This window comes from Canis aureus, chromosome 16 (assembly GCF_053574225.1).
Source record: "Canis aureus isolate CA01 chromosome 16, VMU_Caureus_v.1.0, whole genome shotgun sequence".
In the NCBI taxonomy this organism is placed as follows: domain Eukaryota; kingdom Metazoa; phylum Chordata; class Mammalia; order Carnivora; family Canidae; genus Canis; species Canis aureus.
Window position 1 is genome coordinate 48,256,694 of NC_135626.1, and position 23,654 is coordinate 48,280,347.

General features: G+C 44.2%; 1 protein-coding gene across 4 annotated transcripts in view; it reads left to right on the top strand.

Annotated features, from left to right (window-relative positions):
• Positions 1-477: 477 nt before the first annotated feature.
• PECAM1 (platelet and endothelial cell adhesion molecule 1) overlaps positions 478-23,654 on the top strand; it is a 53,341-nt gene continuing 30,164 nt past the window's right edge. For all 4 annotated transcript variants that reach the window (XM_077853780.1, XM_077853781.1, XM_077853782.1 and 1 more), the window contains exons 1-7: positions 478-762; positions 849-875; positions 9,983-10,276; positions 13,883-14,188; positions 16,357-16,632; positions 20,991-21,239; positions 22,727-23,002. In XM_077853780.1, coding sequence (XP_077709906.1) covers positions 699-762; positions 849-875; positions 9,983-10,276; positions 13,883-14,188; positions 16,357-16,632; positions 20,991-21,239; positions 22,727-23,002 — 1,492 coding nt within the window. In that variant the 5' untranslated portion in view covers positions 478-698. The remainder of the gene's footprint in view (positions 763-848; positions 876-9,982; positions 10,277-13,882; positions 14,189-16,356; positions 16,633-20,990; positions 21,240-22,726; positions 23,003-23,654) is intronic.

Sequence of the window (23,654 nt, forward strand, 5' to 3'; positions counted from 1 at the left end):
ACAAACATGCATACCTCGTAGGGTTGTCTTTATCCACACTAAAACCAACTGCAGAAGCCAGGGAGAACCTCCTGGGTACAGCAAGTTCCAAGCTGAGTTTGCCAAGGCAGCAGGTCTGTCTGATGAACCTGCAGTTTTCTGGAAAAGTCAGCCCTGTCCTATAACATTGCCAGGGAAGGCAGGGGGTCCAGACTTACACTGTGTGGAAAGAGGCCCGTGAGCGGCAGGGGTGGGAGGGTGAGGGGTGGGGGAGATGCACCGAGGAAAAAATCAAGAGATCTCGTTGGGTGTCCTTTGGGTAGAGGATGGAATGGGGAAAGAACTCTCACCCTGCCATGAGAGGGGGCTCCAAATCCAGGTGAGACAAGTGGAGGGGGGAGGTGGTCAGGGGCATGAAAGGCAAATGTCACTTGTGCCTTTAAAACAAAGAGTCTGCGTTCAGTGGTCCCTCAGGAAGGCCAGTCATTTCCTGAGGAGATATCAGGCTGGCCCATGCTTCATTGTTCCCAGTTCCCAGCAATGGCCGCCATTACCTGACCAAGCACTAGAGCCTGTCTCTCTCTGTGGCGCCGGGAGAAGTTACCAGAGTGGTTTCTCTACTTTCACAGGGCGGATTTATCTGGGCCACGTGGGAAGTGCCTTCTGCCCCAGGGGCATGGCCCAAAGGCAGAACTAACTGCCCGAAGTTCACTCTCAAGATGCAACTGGAGTGGACCCAAGAGGGCAAGATGTGGCTAGGAGCTCTGCTGATACTTCTACTTTGTGAGTTTTTATTCTCTTCCCACATTACTTAAACTTCACGAGAATCGAAGCTAATGACATCAACATATTTCTTCTGTTGTTTCCAGGTCCAAGCCTTGAAGGACAAGAAAACTGTAAGTTGTAAAGTTTCTACTTAGCTTCCCTGTGTCTTTTCGTGATTCTTACAACTCACATCAAATTGCTTGGGTTTAATGTTTATAACAACTGAGAAAAACATTCCAATTCAGAGCTAAAGTTTACTCCCTTCTGGCATGTTAGAAGGCTTTTAGAATAAAACACTTGTTCTAAGCCAAATTCTAATCAGCATGTTCTAGAAGTTGCATATGATTTTTTTCTAGAAACTAGTGAATTGATACTTGTTTGGATTGGGGAAGTGAAAAAAAGGAGTGGTTCCATAATTTGTTTTTTTTTTTTTTTTACCATAAATGTCTTATTTTCATATTCTCCATCCCCCATTGTTTTTAATCACAAATGAGAGGTAATTAATCTGTTAGATTCAGGAGGACAGAGCATAATTTAAATTGTTGTTATGACTTGTTCCTTTAAATGATCTAAAACAGATAATTGGATTTCATTTCCCATTGACCTGTGAGGCCATGATTACATCTCTAATATTTTGCGCTTGTGCAAAGCCGGCAGGGAGGGGGTGGCAGGTCTTCTACTTATCTTTAAAGTCTGGTTTGTCATCCATTTTAGAGCTAATTTTGAATCTTTAAGATAAGATGCTCGGCTGTGACTGGGGGCTAACTGAGAGCCCACAGAACAGGATTCCCCTTATCTTTTTTTTTTTAATTTTTTATTTATTTATGATAGTCACAGAGAGAGAGGCAGAGACATAGGCAGAGGGAGAAGCAGGCTCCATGCACCGGGAGCCCAACGTGGGATTCGATCCCAGGTCTCTAGGATTGCGCCCTGGGCCAAAGGCAGGCGCGCTAAACCGCTGCGCCACCCAGGGATTCCCCCCCCCCTTTCTTTCTTTCTTTCTTTCTTTCTTTCTTTCTTTCTTTCTTTCTTTCTTTCTTTCTTTCTTTCTTTATTCATGACACAGAGAGAGAGACAGAGAGAGGCAGAGACACAGGCAGAGGGAGAAGCAGGCTCCATGCAGGGAGCCCAACATGGGACTCGATCCTGGGTCTCCAGGATCACACCCCGGGTGGAAGGCGGCACTAAACCTCTGGGCTACTGGGGCTGCCCAGGATTCCCCTTATCAGAGGTCACTTTACTTCACAAAAGGATGGGGGTGACTGGGTTGTGGACAGTTGTATAGCTCTTTGGAGATGATGTACATGGATGATGCTGGTTTGCTGAGTCCAAGCTTTAAGCAGTGGCTCCCTAGAGAGGCCATGAGCAAAGCTAGTCTGCTGGTCTCCTACCTCAGTGTCCATGTGCTTTGGTGAGCATGTGACCCCCATGGCAACCAGTGGAAGCTTTATATCCACTATCTTGGTCAGCATCCTACTAAACCAATGATGTCTCTGTGCCTCAGAGAAATAACCAACTGGACCAAGTGAGAGCCAGTTAGCAGGGCATCAGCATTAGAACCTCCGCTGTCTGGAATATGGCTCTGTGTCTAGGGCCATAGGCCAAACTTAGATCTTTAGAGCCGCCTTCACTTTGCCCCTTTGAGCCTTTTTCCCAATCTGTAAAATGGGGATGATAAGAGAATTGATCCCACAGAGTTGGTATGAGGATAAGATTAGATAAAAGGAGGCATATGATGACAACAATAGTTTACTATCTGGTCCTAGCCCTCCTTCACAATCCTTCATGATCACGGTCCCTGCGTCACCCCGGTCTGTCCACGGCTGCCCACATACCCCAGCTACCATCCATACCACGCCCTACAAACACATAGGCTGCTGGGCCTCTGCTTCCCAGGACCTCCAGTCTCTCCCACCTTCCCCACCTCACGTGGAAGTAAATTGCTCCTTTCCCAGGGCTCCTGGAGAAAGGCCTTTGTACCTCCAGGGAAGACCTCAGAACTGTAGGACTTGGAGCAGGAAGCCTCTCTCGCTGCTTCCTCGGACCTCCACCTTGTTTTACACTTGAGGAAACTGAGGCACAGAAACCATGAGGTACCTGCATGTGGTCAACTGGGTGTTAGCAGCATGGGGGCTAGGACCAAGTCTCCCATTCCTCCTGTCACCCAGGATCATGCTGATGACACGTTAACATGCATAATCTGCCGGCTGGCCCCACATGGCCTGCTCTGTGATCGAGGTCCTGGGTTAGCCTTGGCCCTTTCTTTCTCTTCCTTTTATCCCAGGCTCCCCCACCCAACCCCAGCCCTCTTGCCTCAGCAGATGACCTCAGCTTCATCTTCACCTAGAAAACACTGCTGTCTGGAGGGAACTCCCTCTATTTCCCGCCCTGCCCCAGCTGCAGGCTTATCTGCCTCCCCACCCATCCTTCCAACTTCCCTCCCAGCTTCAGAGGTATCAGGGGGGCCAGTCCGTCCACCTGGGCTCTGAGCCCATCACCCACAGCATTCCCTCCCCAATCTTGCTCTATCATTTATTCAGCCCCCACCCCACTTTTAGTATCTCTATCCCCCACCCCCTTTTGGCTCTTTCTCCTCTGTCTACGAACACAATGGGTAGCTCTTGTTCTTATAGGAAAAAGAAAAATCATGAACAACCCACCTCCTTCCATTATCTTGTGTCCCTCTGTGTATCCACTCTGTTCCTCAAACTTCTCTCAAGGCTGGTTTATAGCTGTCATCTCTCCTGCCCCAGCTCTCAGTCTGCCCTCACTTAGGACCCTGGCTTTAGCCCCCACACCTCCCTGCCACTAGAATTTTCTCACTAAGGGGTCGTCAAGGACCTTGTAATAAACAAATGCCATGAACATTCCCAGCCCATAGCTATCCGGACCCTTGTGCTGCCTCTGCTTGAAGCCTCCTTTCTTGGCCTTCTGGACCCTCTTCCTTGGTGTTCTCCAGTCTACCCCTTCTACCAGTCCCTCCTGGGCTATCACCTGAACCACATGGTCTGGGATGTCTCTCCCGCCAGCCCATAGTGATCTTTTTAAAGCTCAGGTGTCATCCTGTCACCTCCTTCCCATACCCCACCCAAATACCCTTAGGCAGGCCCAGCTTGGCCCTCTGTTTCTGGCACCTCCTACCTGACCCACCTGCCCCCTCAGGCCCTACAGTCTGGTTCCTGTAACTGCACATGCCCAGAATGCATTGATTTCTTGGTTCTAGGTAGTTTTGCCATGAACATCTTTGTTGTAAGGATTTTCATTACATAACTAATAGGCTGTTATGCAGTTTTGCCTTGAAAAATTAAATAACTGGTTGACACTTTGTTGGTTTTATCAACTGGTTGAGTTTGGTTTCATTTCTCTGTTGACATGTGCTCCATTTTTGTATTATTTCAATCTTAGTCCTCATGTGGTCTACACAGTGGTGCAGAGTTTTGAACTCACATTTCCCATGGAACTTTGGAACATCTATCTGTGGACACATGACAGTATGCCAAGAACAAACAACAGTGTAGGAGGCGGTAACACCTTCACAATGTAGTACAAAGTTCTGTTACAAATATGCATTCTAGTATTTGGAAACTACTTCTTTTTTCTTTGTATTTTTTTAAAGATTTTATTTATATATTTTAAAGATTTTATTTATTTATTCATGAGAGACACACAGAGAGGCAGAGACACAGGCAGAGGGAGAAGCAGGCTCCCTGCGTGAAACCTGATGTGGGACTCGATCCCAGGACCCCAGGATCAGACCTGAGCCAGAGGCAGATGCTCAACCACTGAGCCACCCAGGCGTGCCTTAAGATTTTATTTTTAAGTAATCTCTACACCTAATGTGGGGCTTGAACTCATGACCCTGAGATCAGGAGTCAAAAGTTCCACTGACTGAGCCAGACAGGTACCCTAGAACTATACCTCTTTTAATGAGGAAGGAACTTCAGTAAAAAAAAAAAAAAAAAAAAAAAATGAAGAGATCCATCAGCAAGAGAAAAAAAAAAAAGCATAATTCTATGAACCAAAGATTTGGAGACATGTGCTTAGGTACAATCCATAAAATACAATCAGTTATTTGCATAGAATTGCCATGAGTCTACACACATTTTGAATGTATTTGATTATTTTGTAGTTTACAATAGCTTTCTAATTTTGTTACTCATTTTCCATTACTCATTGTCCTCTTTAATGAATGTCCCTCTTTTATATTTTGTGATTTTCTCTTTTATGGCAAAACGGCTTTACAGCAAATAGTCATGCAGTGAAAATGCTTGCAGCAAAGATGCTCACCGTGAAAATATCAAACCTATGATTTCTCATGCCCCTGTGCCTGGTACACGCTGTTGTACCCGGAGCATCCCACCACATGTTCTTGGCCTTGTCCAAGGCTGGTCCAGAGGCCACTTCAGAGGTGAAGATGAAGCAGAATTTCCTTTGCCTCTCTTGAGCCACTCTTCCTCTTGGTGTAGATAGCATTGTACTTCAGTTATCTGGATCCCTACCAGCTGTATGATTTAGGACCCCAGGGATTATTTCTTATTTACCTTGTAATCCCAGCATCTGACACAGGTGCTTAGTAAATGCTTCACTGAAGGGAACCCAAACTGAACTTAGACAGACTTGAGATTCAGATGAGATGGGTCAGCGCATTCTCTGCTGAGCACCAGAGTTCATGAGGGGCTCCGTGCTAACTGGCTCCCTGTGATTTTCCTGACAACGGTGGGTGGGCAGGGGCGGGAGGCTCTCTTCCCCCCTTTCTGAGTCATTTCCAGGTTGGCCAAGAGGCTGGCTGAGTCATGATGCCTCATCTTCCCAAGGAGCATCAGCATCCGCTGATGGTGGCTCGAGGTACAGGGAAGCAGGCCCCTTCCTTTAAGGTCTAGGGATTTGGCACAATGGTCCATGGGGGCCTTATCTGTGCTGTGATGACTTTGTTACCGTGGACCCCCCTCTATCAGCCTTCATCTGTCCAGCTTGAAAAGATCTGACCTCTTTAGGCTGCTGCCTAACTCCAAACTTTCATCACAATGGTTCTGAATATTTGGGGCTCAGGGAAGAAAGCTGTGGATCCTCTCCACCTTCCCACCCCTCCCATAAAAAAATGCATACTTGCCTATACTTGTAGATGGTTCAGGGGCCCCCTACTGCCCATTCATGAACCTCCAGGGGGCCCAGGTGTGCACACTCACTCTATTGTGTAAATAGTGAGACCTGTACACGGTAATCTAGCTTGGCTGTTCCTGAACAGTTGATTCACAAAGAGGACAATGTTTTCTACATTATCTTAATAATCAATTTTTGAAGATCAGTTGGGTGGTATATTGCTGCCTAACAAATTACCCGCCAAGTTTAGTGGCTTAAGATAACAATTTATTACCTCACAGCTTCCGAGAGTTAAGAATCTGGGAGTTCTGGCTCCAGGCCTGTCAGGCAGTTGCCCATAGAATACTGGTCAGGATTACAGTGAATGGAGGGCTTGTTGGAGACTGAGGGGATTTGCCTTTAAGTTCAGTCATTCGACTGTTCCTCACCATATGGGCCTTTCCAGAGGGATGCTCATGACTGCACAGAATGAGTGATCCTGAAAAAGGAAAAGTGTTCAAGACAAAAGTTGCAACGTCTTTTATAACCTAATTTCAGAAGCAACAAACCAATACTTCGGTATTTTTGGTTGCAAAACCAACCCTGGGATGATGTGGGAAGGGATTACATGCTGATGTGAATACCAGAAGGCAAGTCTCACTGGGGGCCATTTGAAGGCTGTCTACTACAAGGGTGGTGGTGGTGGAGGTGGCGGTGGTTGTGGTGTTAAAAGCTGTGCCACTGCTTTTTGTTGCATTGCATCAATGAGGCTTTGTGTTCATCAAAGAGCTGGGTTTCATACATTTACAATAAAATTACTGATAAATTTCATAAAATGCTTTTCCTTCTTCCATTTTGCCTTCCTTTCTTCTCCCCTGTCTGTTGCAGCTGGACATGGGAGTGTGATGTTTCTTCCAGCAAATCAGTTGAGTTGATTTATTAAGCAGATGTGTGTTTGTTTGCTTAGAAAAAACAAATTGGCAAAAGTGCCTGTGCTAGTGGATATCATCCTCTCTAAAAAACCACCACCTGATGCTTTAGCCAAGTTTCCTTTAGGGCTCCTGTAAAAACGATATGAATTAGGTCTGGTCAATCAGAGACCCAGGCAGGGATGGTGCTAAGCCTGGAGGGCCTGCAATAGAGAGGAATTGCGTCAACAGACGGTGAGCTCCAAAGGGGCAAAGACTGTGCTGATCCCACTCTTCTCTGAACCTCCAGTATTAGGTGCAATGCCTGGCACAGGGAAGCCCCCTGGAATGTCAACTGAATGATGAGGCTAAGGAAGAGGGAAGGGAATGTCATCAGCCAGGGGTCAGGCATTGGGCAGGACACGCTCTACCCCTTCAGTGCTCTTGGCCACCTTGGCTCAGTCATTGTTCAACTACAAAGGAAGGCAGATACGAGTGTTCCCATTTTATAGTAGGAGAAGTGGTAGCTTAGAGGGGTTAAGGAACTCCCAACATCACCCAGCTAATGGCTATGTACCCCAGGCATGCCTGACTGGCTTTCTTCCTGTACCCAGGTCTGCATCCCGATCTGGGGCCTGACCAGCCAGCCATGGGTGTGCACTTCATCCAGGTTGATGAATGACATAGTGGGTGACTAACCCAGGGAGTCTGGAGAAGTCACTGTAATTAACCCAGAAAATGAAGAATTGGTTTTCTTTTGAAAAAAGTTTGCTAGAAATAGGGAGTGGATATGGGGTGTTAGAGCCCTCAAGACTCAAGTTTGGCTTTGTATCTGTGATTGACAGAACCCAGCTAACATCTCTCAAGCACTTCATCTATTCCAGGAACTGTGTTCCTAGTACTTAAACTCAGGCTCCATTTATACTTAGTATCATTATGTCCATTGTATGGATGAGCCAAATGAGGCTCAGAGTTCAGGAACTTGCCAAAGCCACACAGTTTGTGAACAGCGATGGGATTTGACCTAGGCAATCTGGCTCTGCACCTACTTTCTTCTCCTGTTAGAATCACTGTGTGAAACAGCATGGTTTAAGATAAGGAGGTGCTGAAGGGGTAGTGTGATTGCCTGTCCCTACCTGAGAAGGGACCATATTAATTGACGGGAAATTGAATATGGTCCAAAGAAACTTTGTTCTGAGAGCTCACCAAGTAGACTCCTCAGACCAGGAACTAGTAAGGAATAGAAGAGACAAAAAGGGAGTTATAAAGATTAATACTATAGGAAATAACTTGTGTTTAAACAATCACCTTGTTTCATCCTGCGGACTGGTCAGATGCCATTTTTCGTTAAACTAATTACTCAGAAGAAAGGAACAGGTGGGGACTGTTGTATTCATTTTAAAACCTGAGACATATTATAGACAAATTAAATTCTAAATTGTTCAGAAAGATTTGACCTTATTAAAAGAGAAAGAAAGACCATCTTTGCTAGTATTTCTGGCCAGCTAGCTAGCTGTACCTTTTCTTATTTGAAAAATGTTTTGGGACCACTTGTAAAAATTACATATTGTTGTTTAATAGGAGAAAATAAAGGAGGAAATCAGAGTGACAAAGTAGGGGCAGGCCAATAAGACTATGGGTCTTTTAGCACACAGAAATTCATCCCAGGGGCGCCTGGGTGGCTCAGTCAGTTAATCTGCCTTCTGCTCAGGTCATGATCCGGGGCTCCTGGGATCAAGCCCCTCATCATCGAGAATCCCTGCTCAGAGGGGAGCCTGGTATCCCTCTTGCTGTGTTCTCATATGGTCATTCCCTCTATGCTCATGTCCCTGGTCTCTCTTTCTCCAGATTTCTTCTTATATGGACACCAGTCAGATTGGATTAGGGGCCATTTTAACTTAATTACCTCTTTGAAGGCCATATGTTCAAGCATAGTCACATTCTAAAGTCCTAGGGGTTAGGTTCTCAATATAGAATGTTGTGGATGTGTATGGGGGGGGGGGACACAGTTCAGTCCCTTCCTAAGAGCATCCTTTGAGAGAGTGCCAAACTTAATTTGGTTAATACAAGTCAATGGGGGCCCATAGCAAAGTAATCCAAGAATGCAGGTTTCTGAAGATCTTCCTCTGTTCAAGGCTAAGGAGGTTCAGGATATGTAGGAGACCCAATAAATGTACATTCATCAAGCATTATCCATTAATATTTTTCTGTTTGATGTGTCTGATAAGAATACATCTTTAGGAGCCTTACTTAAGCCATGTGACCTTGTTTTGCCTTTATAATACCTGGTTGTCACAGTCCCACACTATCTCTGGCCCCTGAAGTCCTCATGGGCCATATAAACTTCAGGTTAGGTGCCAAATTTTGTAGATGAAGATCTACCTCTCCTGTAAAAGATTGGAGAGTAGGGGCATGGGCGTGGCAGGGGTGGTGGGGAGGAGAGTAAGACTTTGTATTTGCTTAGAGATGTGTAAAGACTAGCTGGAAGAAACTAAAATCAATGATTACTTCTGCAAGAGGAGAAATTAGAACATCTCTGTATCTTTCTATGTATTCCTGATCCTATCCCTTTCTTCCCTTCAGAAATGACCAGTATCCTAATTTTTTAATATTAATTATATCCATCCACTTTTTAAAAAAAGATTTTATTAATTTGAGAGAGAGAGAGAGTATGACCAGCTGAGGAGGAGACAGAGGGAGAGGGAGAAGCAGAATCCCTGCCCAGCAGGGAGCCTGATGCAGGGCTCAATCCCCGACCCTGAGATTATGACCTGAGCTGAAGGCAGATGCTTAGCCAACTGAGCCCCCTAGGTGCCCCTCCATCCACCTTTCTAAGCTTGCATTATTTCAAATGACCTATCTGTGGGCTCTTTGGGGTTTTCACATAGACATCATATCATCTGCCTTTGGGGACTTTGAAACATTTGGCTATACTAGGCACTCAAAAATTTAAATGAAATGTTTATAATATCTGATTGTTTTATTCACGCTTCATGGAAGTCGATGAGACGGGAGGCTCACAGATCATGGCAGACACAGTAGCTCTCAATCCCAGATCCTGATGCTGAAGAGATAGCCTCTTTGAGAATGGGGACCACACACAGCCATCGCCTGCCTGGTCCCTGTGGGCATGGGGACCCCTGGATGCTACACTGAAGAGGGTGTGCTCATACCAATTTGATGTGGTAAAGGACACCAGGATGATGTTTCTGAGATAACAGGTGTGTCTGCTCTCCTTCCTTGGCATTTAGCGTTCACCATCAACGACATCCACATGGAGATCCTACCAGGAGAAGAGGTGCAAAATGGGGAGAACATGACCTTGCAATGCATCGTAGACATCAGCACCACCTCTCATATCAAGCCTCAGCACTGGGTGCTGTTCTATAAGGATGATGTGCTATTTCACAATGTCTCCTCCGTGGAGAACACTGAGAGTTATTTTATTCCCCGAGCCCGGGTCTATGACGCAGGGACATATAAATGCACCGTGATTCTAAACAACAAGGAGAAAACCAGCTTGGAGTACCAGGTGTGGGTCAAAGGTGAGTCCCTGCATTTGAACGTAGCTCAAGCAGATGCAGGATAGCACATATGGTAGCAAGAATAGTAACTGAATGGTTGGTAACCCTGGACCTACCCTTCCTACTCCTCTGCGTGGCATTGTCCTAACCTGAAAATGTCAGCTTTAGACATGTTCCTAATATGCCAGGTTATTTCTCATCTCCTTGCCTTTGCATATACTAGTCTTTCTCCTGGGAATACCCTTCTTCTCCTCTCCTCGTGAACTGCTATTCCTCCTTCAAGACTCAACTCAACTCTTCTCTGACACGTTACCAAGCAAAACCAATGCCCCCAGGGTCCCCATCCTCACAGCTCTTAGGCAGTCTTGGTATATAATAGTATTTGTATAAAAGCCCATAGGCTGAGTATTGACACTGGATGCTGCAGTCACTCTGCCTGGAGGCCTCTCTAAATTTTAAAATTCTCACCAGTGGAATGGAGGTAATAGTAATGCCCAGCTCAGGGCGTTATTGGGAGAATTAAAAGACATCTCTCAGTAAAGTGCTCAATATCATTTCCGGCACATAATAAATTCCCAATAAATGGCAATTGCTATTTCACTGCATTGCAAGTGTTTCTCACATATTTATCTGTTTTGGACTATGAAGTCACAAGGAAAGAGATGGTGTTTGATCCATTTTTAAAATCTCAAAGAATCTGGCTCATAGCAGACAATAAACAGTCATGGAATAAATCAAGCAAATGATAAAGGGAAGTACAAATGGAGAAACGAGGGAAATCATGGGGAATTTGGGTTCAGAGATACAGGATTCCATCCATCCACTCATTGATTTACTCCCTTAAGAAGCATTTCCCAAGGCTGCCAGTCAGGAAGAAGACCAGTTGCAAGACCTGAAAATGCGTCAGGTGGAGGCCACCTCTAGGTGCACTTACTGTCTGGTGGGGAAGAGAGACATTTACAAAAATCATTATAGTCCAATACTCCTATGATCTGAGTGCTGTGGGAATACAAAGGTGAGAGGAAAGCATTCCTCCTGGAGAAGTTAAAGATGGCTTCCTGGAGAAGGAACATTGGCTCCAGATATAGAAGATCTAGTAGGAGTTTGCTTGATGGTGAAGTGGAGTGTAGTGTGAGTGGAAGAGCAGAGGCTAAGAAAGAGCACGAAGTATCCCGGCAGAGTGCTCCTCAATCAAATTCCCCAATCTTTGGAATCTTCATTCCTGTCTCTAAAATAGAGATCACTAGTAGCTACACATACCCCTGAAGTTCATTTGGTTTTGAAGATTAACTGTTATAGTAGCGAAGTGTGCTCAGTAAGCAAGTACTGAATGAATGAATGAATGAATGAATGTTCGAGGGGCTTGGCCAGGCCATCCTTAGGAAGGGATAGTTCTTTTTTTTAATTTTTATTTATTTATGATAGTCACACAGAGAGAGAGAGAGAGAGAGGCAGAGACACAGGCAGAGGGAGAAGCAGGCTCCATGCACTGGGAGCCCGATGTGGGATTCGATCCCGGGTCTTCAGGATCACGCCCTGGGCCAAAGGCAGGCGCCAAACCGCTGCGCCACCCAGGGATCCCGGAAGGGATAGTTCTTTCAGCATACAAGAAGCAGGGAAAACCAGTGGGCAAGTACTCAGGTGTATTGTCCTTTCATGAGCATACAATCTCTGGCCACTTTTTTTGGTCAGTCCTTGAGGCTCACATGGGAGGACATGACATCATCATCCTCCCCCAGGGCCAGTTCTGTGGGTGTCGAACAGACAGTAGGGGGCACAGCTGGCTGGACATCTCTTTGTGTCACCAGGGGCAACAACAGCCACAGGGATGAAGCCCAGCCTTTCTCCATCTTCACTGAGGATGGGGCCTGCCAGGACCAATGGGTCTAGCATTGACTTGAGTGATGAGGAAAGATTGGCAGGGCTGGATTTGGGAAGTGTTGAAAAGACAGGTACTGGCAGGTTTTTGAAACTTAGGGTAATTTTTCTTAAAATTTAGTGATTTAATGGATAGAGTTAGCAAGGTGAGCCCTGTACTTCCTTGAGAGCTGCCACCATAATGTCATTTTTGCATTTTTGTGCTCACTTTGGTCATCAGAGCAGTCATTCACACTATTGTAACTTCCAGTGATAAGAACTGCCACCTTCTTAGGCCCTCATGAGGTCAATGGTTGTAAGTGCTTTACACACATTTCATTTAACCCCTGCAGTAGTGCTGGGAACCAAACGTGGTTCCCCCCATTTCCAGGGGTAGACACAGGCTCAGAGAGGTTGAATGGCATGTTCATGCCTTGGAGTTGCATCAAGGCAAAGCTGGTTAGAGCCAAGATCTCTTGGACTCCAAAGTTGGCCATTCATTCATTCATTAATTACACATTTATTGAGTCCCATCCTGAGGCAGACTGAGGACCCAACAATAAGTAAGACACGATCCCTTCCCTTGGGGAGATCAGCATGAAGCAGGGCAGTACTTTCATAAACAGCTGCAGCCACAGGTAACAATAGTGGTATGAACACAGTATAGGCCACCTTACAGAGGACACCCTGTCATCTCCAAACTGGGTGTCTCAAAACAAAGATTCATAAGAGTCATAAGCAACTGGGGGAGGTAGCAGGTTCACAGTAAAAGATAGTCTGTCTGACTCTTAAGATGGAGCTCATGACCACCAGATCACAGAGCCCGAACAAGACATGTAGTCTCCTAGTTCCTCCTCATCTGATGGCTCACCACCTAATGTACCTTTCCTCCTACCATTTCCTTTGCTCTAGATGGCCCTCCCAAAAAGCCCCCCACATTCCTTGACACAAGCAGTTCCCATGCACAAGCACCCTGAAATGCCTGTCCTTAGCCTCCATCCCACCTTGTCTATCCAAATAACACCCTTCCTCTAAGATTGCTCTCAAGCACATCCCTTCTAGAATCTCTCTGATCCCTCAGGCAAAGAGAGCCTCCCTCCTTTTTCCTGACTGCTATATCACTCATTATCTCTGCAATACATTCTAATATTTAGTTATTTTCAGCTTTGTTTTTTTGAACTGGAAGGCAATGTATCCTTCCCCTCTCCCACCTGCCACTCCCACCCCAACTTCTGGCTTTGGAGTCAGACAGACCTGGAGTCAAATCTCAGTTCTGGGGATTGATGGCTCTGAGTTTTTGGATGAAACTTGAACCTCTCTGAGCTTCACCTTCATCTGTAAAACTAGGCACAGTTTTATCTTTCATGCCCATCCAGGAGATTTATTATGAGAATTACATGGGGTCATGGATACAAAGTCAATCCTAGCTTGTGGTTGGCAGTCAATAAATTATAACAACAACCACGGTAATGCTAATAGATACTAGTTGTTTTGTTTTGTCTTTAATTATATCAGCTGGGAAGACTTGTCTTCCCCATGGGTTTATAAACTTTGAAAGCACCAACCACATCTTAAGCATATTTCATATTTTTCAAAGTAGCTGGTATAGCTCTAGGCACATAACATGCTCAATAACTACCTGATAGGTAGCACTGGGGTTCTAAGAACAAAGCAGAAGACCTTCAGATGGGTCAACCACAGAGACCCAGGTGAGGGAGGCTTGCATAGCTATAGCAAACTGATACTAATGGACTTTCTCTTCCCCCAAAGGAGTGTCCGATCCCATAGTGACACTGGACAAGAAAGAGGCAATAGAAGGCGGGGTCGTGAAGGTCAATTGTTCTGTCCCAGAGGAAAAGCCCCCGATACATTTCACAATTGAAAAACTCAAACTAGATACGAAAGGTTTCAAGCAAAAAAGAGAAAAAACTTCTCCCAACCGGAATTTCATGATGCTGGAGTTCACAGTGGAGGAACAGGACCACGTTATATTTTTCCAGTGCCAAGCCAGGATCATTTCTGGGACCCACATGGAGACCTCTAGAGCCATCAAGAGTGAACTGGTCACCGTGACGGGTTAGAGTCCTACTCTCCTTTTTATCACTCTTTCTGCCTTGCTGGTTTGGGATGGGGAGAAAGACCCCAGAAATCAGGAAGGGGGGTGGGGTCTTCTGGCTGGGCTTCTGTTCTCAAGACTGTTCTTAACCACTTCAAGGCTATGTTTATAGTTTAAAATATATGTGTGTATATGTGTGTTTGTGTGTACATGTAAAATTTCCCAAACAAAAGTTTCTCAAATAATACTTAATATATGAGGCATTTTGCCATTTTCTATTCGTTTGTATTTCAGTTTTTTAAAACACTGGCCATGACTCCGTGAAATGATGCATTGTGTAACCTGCAGCTTGGAAATCATGGCTTTAAGCCAACAACCCCCAAGCCTGGGTCAGACACCAGGAGGTGGAGTCTGGAGGGGATAGGGAGGGAAGGGAGTTCAGGTCCTCCGCCTTTGCCTCCCACATTTGATAAAAGACTCCCCTCTTCTACCCACCCCTTATCACCAAGATGTTGGACAAATAAGAAATAAATGAGGTGGCCTGAGGAGTGCTCTGGAGTGAGAAAGACAATAGCAGAGGGAAGCCTGGGGCTGTGTATCCAGGATCAAGAGAGCTCCAGGACAGGCAACCCGCAGAATGGGACAAGGACTCGTGAGCCGAGAAGAGTCAAGGGAAGGCACACTCTAGTGCAGATAGCCTCAAGTCTTTTCTATAGGAGCCTCAAAGTTTGTCATAAATACCCTTCTGCTTTTGGTACCTATTTTCACCTCTGCCCATTGTGTGTGTGTGTGTGTGTGTGTATATATATATATATATACACACACACACATATATATATACACATATATATATGTATATATATATATACACATATATATATATATATATATACACACACACACATATATACAGGTATGAAATTATGTATATGTAATATTTTTCTGATTATAATACATGGTGTGGGTTCAGTTTTCAGAAAATATGGCACAATGTAAAGGATAAAGTGACTATCATTCATAGTACCACTGCTCAGAGAAAATCACTTGTAGGTCCCAGACTGGTTCTGCTTATACATTCATGCACGCACACAATTTTTGTTTGTTTTTCTTTGTTTTTACAAAAAACACAACCTGACCAACATACTGTTTTATAACTTTTCTTTAACTTATCAATATGTTACAAACTTTTAACTTATCAATATGTTACAAACTTTTGTCTGTATCAAGGAATACAGATGTAGGAATACAGATGTAGGTCTTTTTTTTCGTGGTACCTCAGAATCCTATTATAGGTATGTACCATAATTTACTAGTACCATTATTTTTCCAGTGGTAAACATTTGGGTATTTTCCTAATTTTTTGCTATTAAAACAACCCTGGAATACACACACTTACACTTATCATTTGTACTTTTGCAAATATTTTATTTCATTATTATTTATGACATTGATTTCTGGTAGTCAAGTTGTTGATTCAAATGTTTGTGCATTTTAAATATTGATATGTATTACCAAAGCACTCCTCAGATTGGTTGAACATGTCCATCAAAAGTGATGCTAGTGTTTATTTTCCCACAACCTTGCTCTCAGAGTATTATCTACTTTCATTATTTTTTTGTCAATCTAATTGAGGCACAGTGATATATTGTTGTTCTTGTGATTTGTATTTCTTTGGCTTTTACTGAGGTCGAGTATGTTCTCTGTGTTGATTGACCAATTACTACATTTCCCCCCATAAACTGCCTGCTCGTATGCACTTGGCCCATTTTTACTGTTTCTGATTGATTTGTTTGAGTCCTTTATAAATTAAAGGCATTAACTCTTTGTTGAGTACTGTGCAAATATTTGCCCAAGTTTGTCATTTGTCATTTGTCTTTATTTTATAAGCTTTTCAAGCAGAAGTGTTTCATCTCTGTATAATCAAACCTATCCATCTTTTTCCTTTTGGCATCTCAGTTTCGTGATTCACACCTGAAACTTATTAAAGAGTAAGATGGGAGGGAGCATTAGAGCAACTTAAGAGAAGGTTTTTGAGAGGAAAGTTTCAATTTTTTTTAATTAATAAGGAAGGACAGTAATTGGCAAAAAAAAAAAAAAAAAGATTAAAAAAAAGGGGGGAGGACATAAGTGCCTCTTCCTCTCGTCCAGATTTGAGCCTGAGTCCAACCAGTTTATCCTCTTCTTGTAGAATCCTTCTCTAATCCCAAATTCCACGTCAGCCCCGAAGGAGTGATCACAGAAGGAGATCAGCTCTACATTAGGTGCACCATTCAAGTGACACATCTGGTCCAAGCATTTCCAGAAATCATAATCCAGAAGGACAAGGCAATTGTAGCACACAAGAGGCATGGTAACGAAGCCACCTACTCAGTGATGGCCATGGCGGAGCACAATGGCAATTACACATGCAAAGTGGAAGCCAGCCGGATATCCAAGGTCAGCAGCATCGTGGTCAACATAACAGGTAGGGCTGCTGCTGGAGGGTGTGGGAATATGATGGGCTTAAGCAGTCACCATGCTGGAATCCAGAATGGCCAGTGAGGGCTGATAGTTCTGTTCCTGCTTGTCTGAATGATGTACTCAAATGGGGTTGTGGTGCTCAAGTGAAAAAGTCAATGCTGAGCCAGTAAGCAGTTAAATGTGGTGGTTGAGTGTGCAAGTTCTGGCATCAAATCCCAATACTGTCACTCATTACTAGGTGACTTACTGAGCTTCTCTGTGGCACAGATCTATGAGATGGGGATAATGACAGCAGTCACCTATAGGACTGTTACAATGACTAAGTGATGTGGCTCTGCTATAAAGAGCCTTATACGGGGATCTCTGGGTGGCGCAGCGGTTTGGCGCCTGCCTTTGGCCCAGGGCGTGATCCTGGAGACCCAGAATCAAATCCCACATCGGGCTTCCGGTGCATGGAGCCTGCTTCTCCCTCTGCCTGTGTCTCTGCCTGTGTCTCTGCCTCTCTCTCTCTCTGTGTGTGACTATCATAAATAAATAAAGATTTAAAAAAAAAATAAAGAGCCTCATACGGAAGAAGCACTCTGTGAATGTTAGTTAACATGTCTATTATTATACCACATTTATCTTTCCTATGTGCCAAGCACTAGCCTAGATCCCAGACATAGGTCCTAAGATAGGGTCAGGAGTGAGAAAGCATTAATAAATGAAAAAACAATAGTAACAATTCCCTTTTGTTGAACACTATATGACTGGATTATATACATTTTCATTTCATGCTTATAACAATGCTATGAGATAGGTGTCATGATTCTGCATTTATGGATGTGGAAATTAAGGCTGAGGTGTTAGGTCACTCACCCAGAAATTACAGGATTACCAGATGGTAGAACAAAAGTTATCCTCAGGTCCATTCGACTTCCAAACCCATGCACTTAATAGTTCAATTGGACTCTTTCCTCCCTTTCCTGGTTTTACTTCTCTCCATGGTACCTACCGCCAAAGAAATATACTTTATCTTTTCCTGTTTATTGTATATATTCAGGGATTAGAATGCGAGCTGATGAGAGGCAAGGACATTACCTGTTTTATTCAGTGCTATGTCCTTAACACCTGTAATAGTGCCTTGCACACAGTAGGACTTCAATACATATTTGTTGGATGCATGAAGGAACACTGGATGACAGAGTTTCTGAGAGCAGAGTGAGTCAGCACTTCTTGGTTGCCAAATGAAGGTGTTCATTCATTCCTTCATTTACAGAAAGCCTTCTAAGTGTCAACCATTGTGTGTACAATCACAGGGGCAGTCCAAGTATCACAGGTAGGCTGCCAACTTCCTGACTAGATGATTGGCATATGCGTTGGATCCTGCTGGTCTATAGTGTGTACTAGCAATTTAATTTATCATTGATAATGACAACTATCTTGATGGTACATGATGTTTTTCACCAACAAGACATAGTATCTCATTAGAGAAAAGTATTCAATTCAACATACATTGAGTACTTTCTTATGCTGGGCAACTTATTGGGGATAGACAGCTACTTAAGGTCAGATTTTGCCCTTGAAGAATTCACAGACATAAATAGACCATTCAAATGCAATATCATGAACAAGTATAATAAAGGGATGGGCGTACTGCTGTGAAAGCAACAGGAGCCAAGTGGTGAACCACTTGACTCTAGCATCATTTAGAGCAGCAGGGCCAGGCTACTTTAGGAGAGCATAAAAGCATCACTGGTGCCCAAGATACTACTGTTGTAGGTGATCATCTACACCCAGAAGTCTTTATTATGTGGAGTATGCAAGTCATTCAGTAGATCAGCCTCCCTGGCCCAAGATAGCAAAATGTTAGTGCTTCAGGCTGCCCTTCCCATCCCTTCAGCCTGAGTGCTCTGTGATCCCAAGCTCTGCCCTTTCCACACGGAGCTAACTGAGCCACATCAGGGCTGGCAGGCAAGCACCCTCATGTTCAAGTTCTATCAGGCCTTTGGAAATGTCTCCAGGCCCACCTATACACCTGGTTATCCACACCCCTGTTGTTATCAAGCCTCACTGTCAATGGCTCTATACAGTGACTTTAGCAGCTCCCAAGAATTTTATGAAGATGAGAATCATTGAATTAGTCATTTGTCTTTGGATAAAAAAGACAACTTCACCCCACCACTGCTCACCTTTTCAGATCCAATCTGTCACCAGGTGTTGCCAGGTCTCTCAACTCTATCCTGGCTTCTCAACTCACACCCTAACACTGGCCGTCACACCAAGGTGATCTATTGCAGGGGTGTCCTGGAGCATCTCTGTTCTAGTTCATTCTTCAACCAGCTATAGGAGAAGCCCTTCTAATCTGTCTCCTATTTGACATCACTATTCATGGGCTTAAACTCCTGCATGGTCATAATCCTTCACTTTGACCCCATCTCCTTCCCAGCATCCCTCCTACTCTTTCCCCTTGGCCAACTAATGTTGACCCTAAAGGCCAAGTCCCAGATGTCCCTTCAGGCTCCCCCAGGAGAGTCCCATGGTCACACCTCAGTTCCCATCACACTCTGTTCCCATCTTTATGTCAGCAGTCCCACAAAGATCTAGCATCTGTAAGCTCTTGAAGGACCAGGTCTGGGGCTCAAGTCACCTTACATCACTGCTACGTAGCAGAGTACGTACTCTGGCACATTGTAGGAGCTCGATAAATATTCATTCAATGAGCAAATAGAAGTCTAATCCTTATTAGTCTACATAATGGTTCTGTCAGTCTGTTACATTATGTCCTTTACAAATGGACTATTGTTCCCTAACAATTCATTCCTAATTTTAAACCATCTTGCACCTACTTCTGCAGGATGGTTTCTACTTTTCATATTTTTGTTTACATATCTTTAAACAGAGAGTCACTTCTTTGGGATTCTTGCTAAGTCACTTTTTCACATTTTTTGGTGTCCACCCAATGAGATTGTGAGGATGTCAATTTCTTGGATTTCTTTTCCCCACTCCTAACCTAGAGCTTTTGACAGTGCTCTGAAAATAGAGAAGTCATTGCTTATATGGGAGGAAGGGTGGAATGTGTCATGATAAAATATGGATTAATTATTGGGCTACCACTTTACTTAAAGTTTTATTTGGGGATCAATTATAATGGAAACGACTCCCATAGCTATGAAACATCAATGACAATGTTGATTTGTATCCCCAAACCTTTATGGTGGGAAAATTTAGAACTAAAGGTAGAATTTGATTCCCTGACTCCTGGCTGCATTCTCAAACTCTAGACCAAGATGCTTTCCTAAGAGGAACTTTGGGTCTCTGTTTCTTTCTGAATATCCAGATACTCTCAATAACTACTGACTCCTTCTGCAACGAAGGCCATTATCCTGAAGCCAGCATGTACTTGCTTATACAAAGGACCAAGTCTTCACAGTGGTTAAGTAGTTAATTAGTAATTTCCCAGCAGCTGAAAATAAAAACCTATCCCATGACTGTAAAATTTTGGTGTATTTCAGGGGATATTCAAATAAGGAGATGCCAAGGGGCTCCTAGGTGGTTCAGTTGGTTAAACATCTGCCTTCAGCTCAGGTTATGATCTTGGAGTCCTGGAATTGAGCCCCACATCGGGCTCCTTGCGCAGCCTGCTTCTCCCCCTCTCTCTGCCCTTCCACCCTGATTATGCTCTCTCTCTCTCTCTGTCAAATAAATAAATAAAATATTTTAAAAATAAATAAGGAGATGCCAAGCTTCTTAAAAGTCAACTTCTGTCTTTACTGCTGTTGGCATCCAACCTGAATTATGGCACTCATGACTCCTTAAAGTGGCACAGAATGTTCTAGCTTACAAAGTACTCAACTTCAGAAGGCTTCAGGTGTCATCTTCATCTTCTTCTGCAAAAAGTTCTGGAGGGATGGTGGCCAGCTGCCACTTTTCCCCAGCCTCATGACCTTATTCTGCTTTAAGCCTGCACTACATCCCTCCTGCTTCCAGACTGGGCCCCTTCAACTCCATCCATTCTCCACCCAAATATCTCCCCTTCATACATGTCCAATGTCATTCCCCTGACCCAAACTCTCCATGGCTCCCATTGACCTTAGGATATAATTCATACTTCTTTAGGTGGTTCCCAAGGTCCTTCAAGACCTATGGGTCTTCCTCTGGCCTCTTCTCCTCCCATGATGTTCCAGGATGCCTGAACTTTTGGGTGGTGCTTCCTGCCAGGCCTTGCACCTGCTATTCCTCTGCCTAGAACATTCCCAGTTGGCCTTGGGAGCTTCCTGTAAGAGTCCTTTCCCTGATAATCTCTCTCCCCTCTCCATAATGGGGCTGTGGGAGTGGTGCCTGGAAACACATCTCACCCCCTTCCACTCACTGGTTTTTCAGAGCTGTTTTCCAAGCCGAAGCTGGAATCTTCCATCACCCGTCTGGACCAGGGAGAAAGCCTAAACCTGTGGTGCTCCATTCCAGAAGCACCCCCAGCCAACTTCACCATCCAGAAGGAGAACACGATTGTGTCACAGTCTCAAAATTTCACCAAGATAGCCTCTGCGACGGACAGTGGGACATACACTTGCAACGCAAGCATGGGCAAGGTGGTCAAGAGAAGCAGTGCAGTCCAGATAACCGTGTGTGGTGAGTACATCCTCCCTGGCTCAGATAGTCTTGGGGTGGGATGAGAGCAATGCAATTTACCACCAGCTGCTACCCTCTCCAGTCTGAAGGCAGATCAGACTGAGGCAGGGAAAGAACCTGAGGGAAAGAGGGAACGGTGAAATCAAGAGACCAAACAAGTGGGAATTCCTGCTCAGAGCACAGGAAAGAGGCAATACAAGGAACATGTTGGCAAAAGTCAAATTTATGGCTTTATTGTGGCTGCATACTGCTGATGTGGCTGGGTTGGCAAGATTCTGGCTACTGGAACAGGTACCCACTCAAAAAGTCAGGGAGGAAATGCTCCTTATTCAATACTAAACTTTAGGATCTCAGTTCCCAGTTTTTTGTTTTGTTTTGTTTTGTTTTGTTTTTTTAATCTATATCCTGGCTGACCAGCAAGGCTAAGACTTCTGGTAAGCAGAATGCAGGTACTGGAACCACCGAAAGCTGTGTTTCCCAGAGCTGACCATGCATGCAAAATCTGGTTAGAATGCAGGTCAGGATGGGGCCACATTCCACACCTCTAACTAGTCACTTTGGGGATGCTTGGCCCTGGACCACTGTCCGAGTAGATAGAGAGATCTAAGTGAATGTGGAACTCTGGTCAAGCTGTCACAGGCTCTGCTGCTACTCAGTCCTTCAGTTTAACCCATGGCTATGGTTTATGCAGCAGAGATTTTAGTCTCAGCTCAATCAGGGTCATAGTCTATTGTCAACTCTCTCGTCATGAAATTCCAAAGAAAATAATGCAAGAGACAAACGTGGGCCATTACATTTTATAAGCTTTATAAATAAGCAAACTTCTAAATAACGACCTAGTAGAATTCTTGCTTCTTGAGGCATGCAATTTACTATCCAGAGAGGCCAAGACACTGAGAATTTATTTTCAGATAGAATCTGTTTGTGTGGGGCACCTACGTGGCTCTGCAGTTGAGCATCTACCTTTGGCTCAGGTCATGATCCCAGGGTCCTGGGATCGAGTTCCGTATCGGGCTCCCCATAGGGAGCCTGCTTCTCCCTCTGCCTAGGTCTCTGCCTCTCTCTGTGTGTCTCTCATGAAGAAATAAATAAAATCTTAAAAAAAAAAAAAAGAATCGGTTTGGGTACTTATTACATTTCTTATGCTTTTCCTGTATCTTATCTCAACACAACAACACATGAATGTGTGAGCATGTGTATGTGAGATATATGAAAATAAACATGTACTTGGAGGATGTAATGTTTTTCTTGAATTTATGTCATCCTTTGTTATTTATAGCATTCACTTCTCTCTCTCCTTACCACACATACACACACACATTACCTGCCTATCTTAAAGTAGTCCTGTAAAGGTAGATAAGATGGGCAGGTAATTATGGTAATACCAGAGAAGCAAAGAGCAGAATTTGGAGACCGACCCTCTTGGGCTGGATGCTTTGTGCCCACCTTCTGTGTTGTTCATGTTGTTTCTCTCTCTGTCATTCTAGAAATGCTATCCAAGCCCAGGATTTTTTATGACTCCAGCTCCGAGGTAATAAAAGGACAGACTATAGCAGTCAGTTGCCAATCCATAAACGGAACGACACCTATATCTTATCACCTTTTAAAAACAAGTAACATTTTGGAGAGCCGTGACATGAGCTCAAATGAGCCTGCGGTATTCAAAGACAACCCAACAAAAGACACAGAATACCAGTGTATCGTGGATAATTGTCATTCCCATTCTGAGATGGTCAGTGAAGTTCTGCGTGTCAAGGTGATAGGTAAGTTGCTGTGCTTAGGAAGAAATCTTATTGTTTGGGGGCTTTATTTCACATTTTCAAAGGTCTGGGGTTGCCCAGGCATTGTGTGCACAAGTGGGTGGTACTAGCGCAAAGTCCATAAACATGCCATGTGGCAAAGGAGACCAAGGCCCAGGTAAATGGGGCCAGGAAATATCTGGTGGTTATTGGTGTGGCCAGTAACATTTCTTTGCAGAACCTTTGGAGGAAACTGTTAAAATATAAGAGCAAAAAAGCAAAATATAAGAGCAAATATAAGAGCTTCTTGACTTCAAGAAGCTCTAAAGTTGTGCCTTTGGGCTCCCTTAACATTTGCTCCTTTGTAGATGAACTAACAGCCATCCCTGAGAATTGTAGACCAGAGTTCTTCTCTACTATTGACTCCTGGGGAGGCAGATTCCATCATATGCAGAACCTGCTGCCATCAGAGCTGCAAGTCTCATGGGACTGGGGCTGTCGTACTCAGGGGAAATATACCATTATGCTGGAGTGGATATTTTTCCTTAAGCCTCTGTCTTGTGGAGCCTCATGTCTCAGAAAGCCTCAGGAGTGCCACTGCTTGCATCTCTGAGATATTCTGCATCTTGTAAAAAAACTTAATATGCTTCTCCTTCTTCCTCCTCCTCCTTGTTTA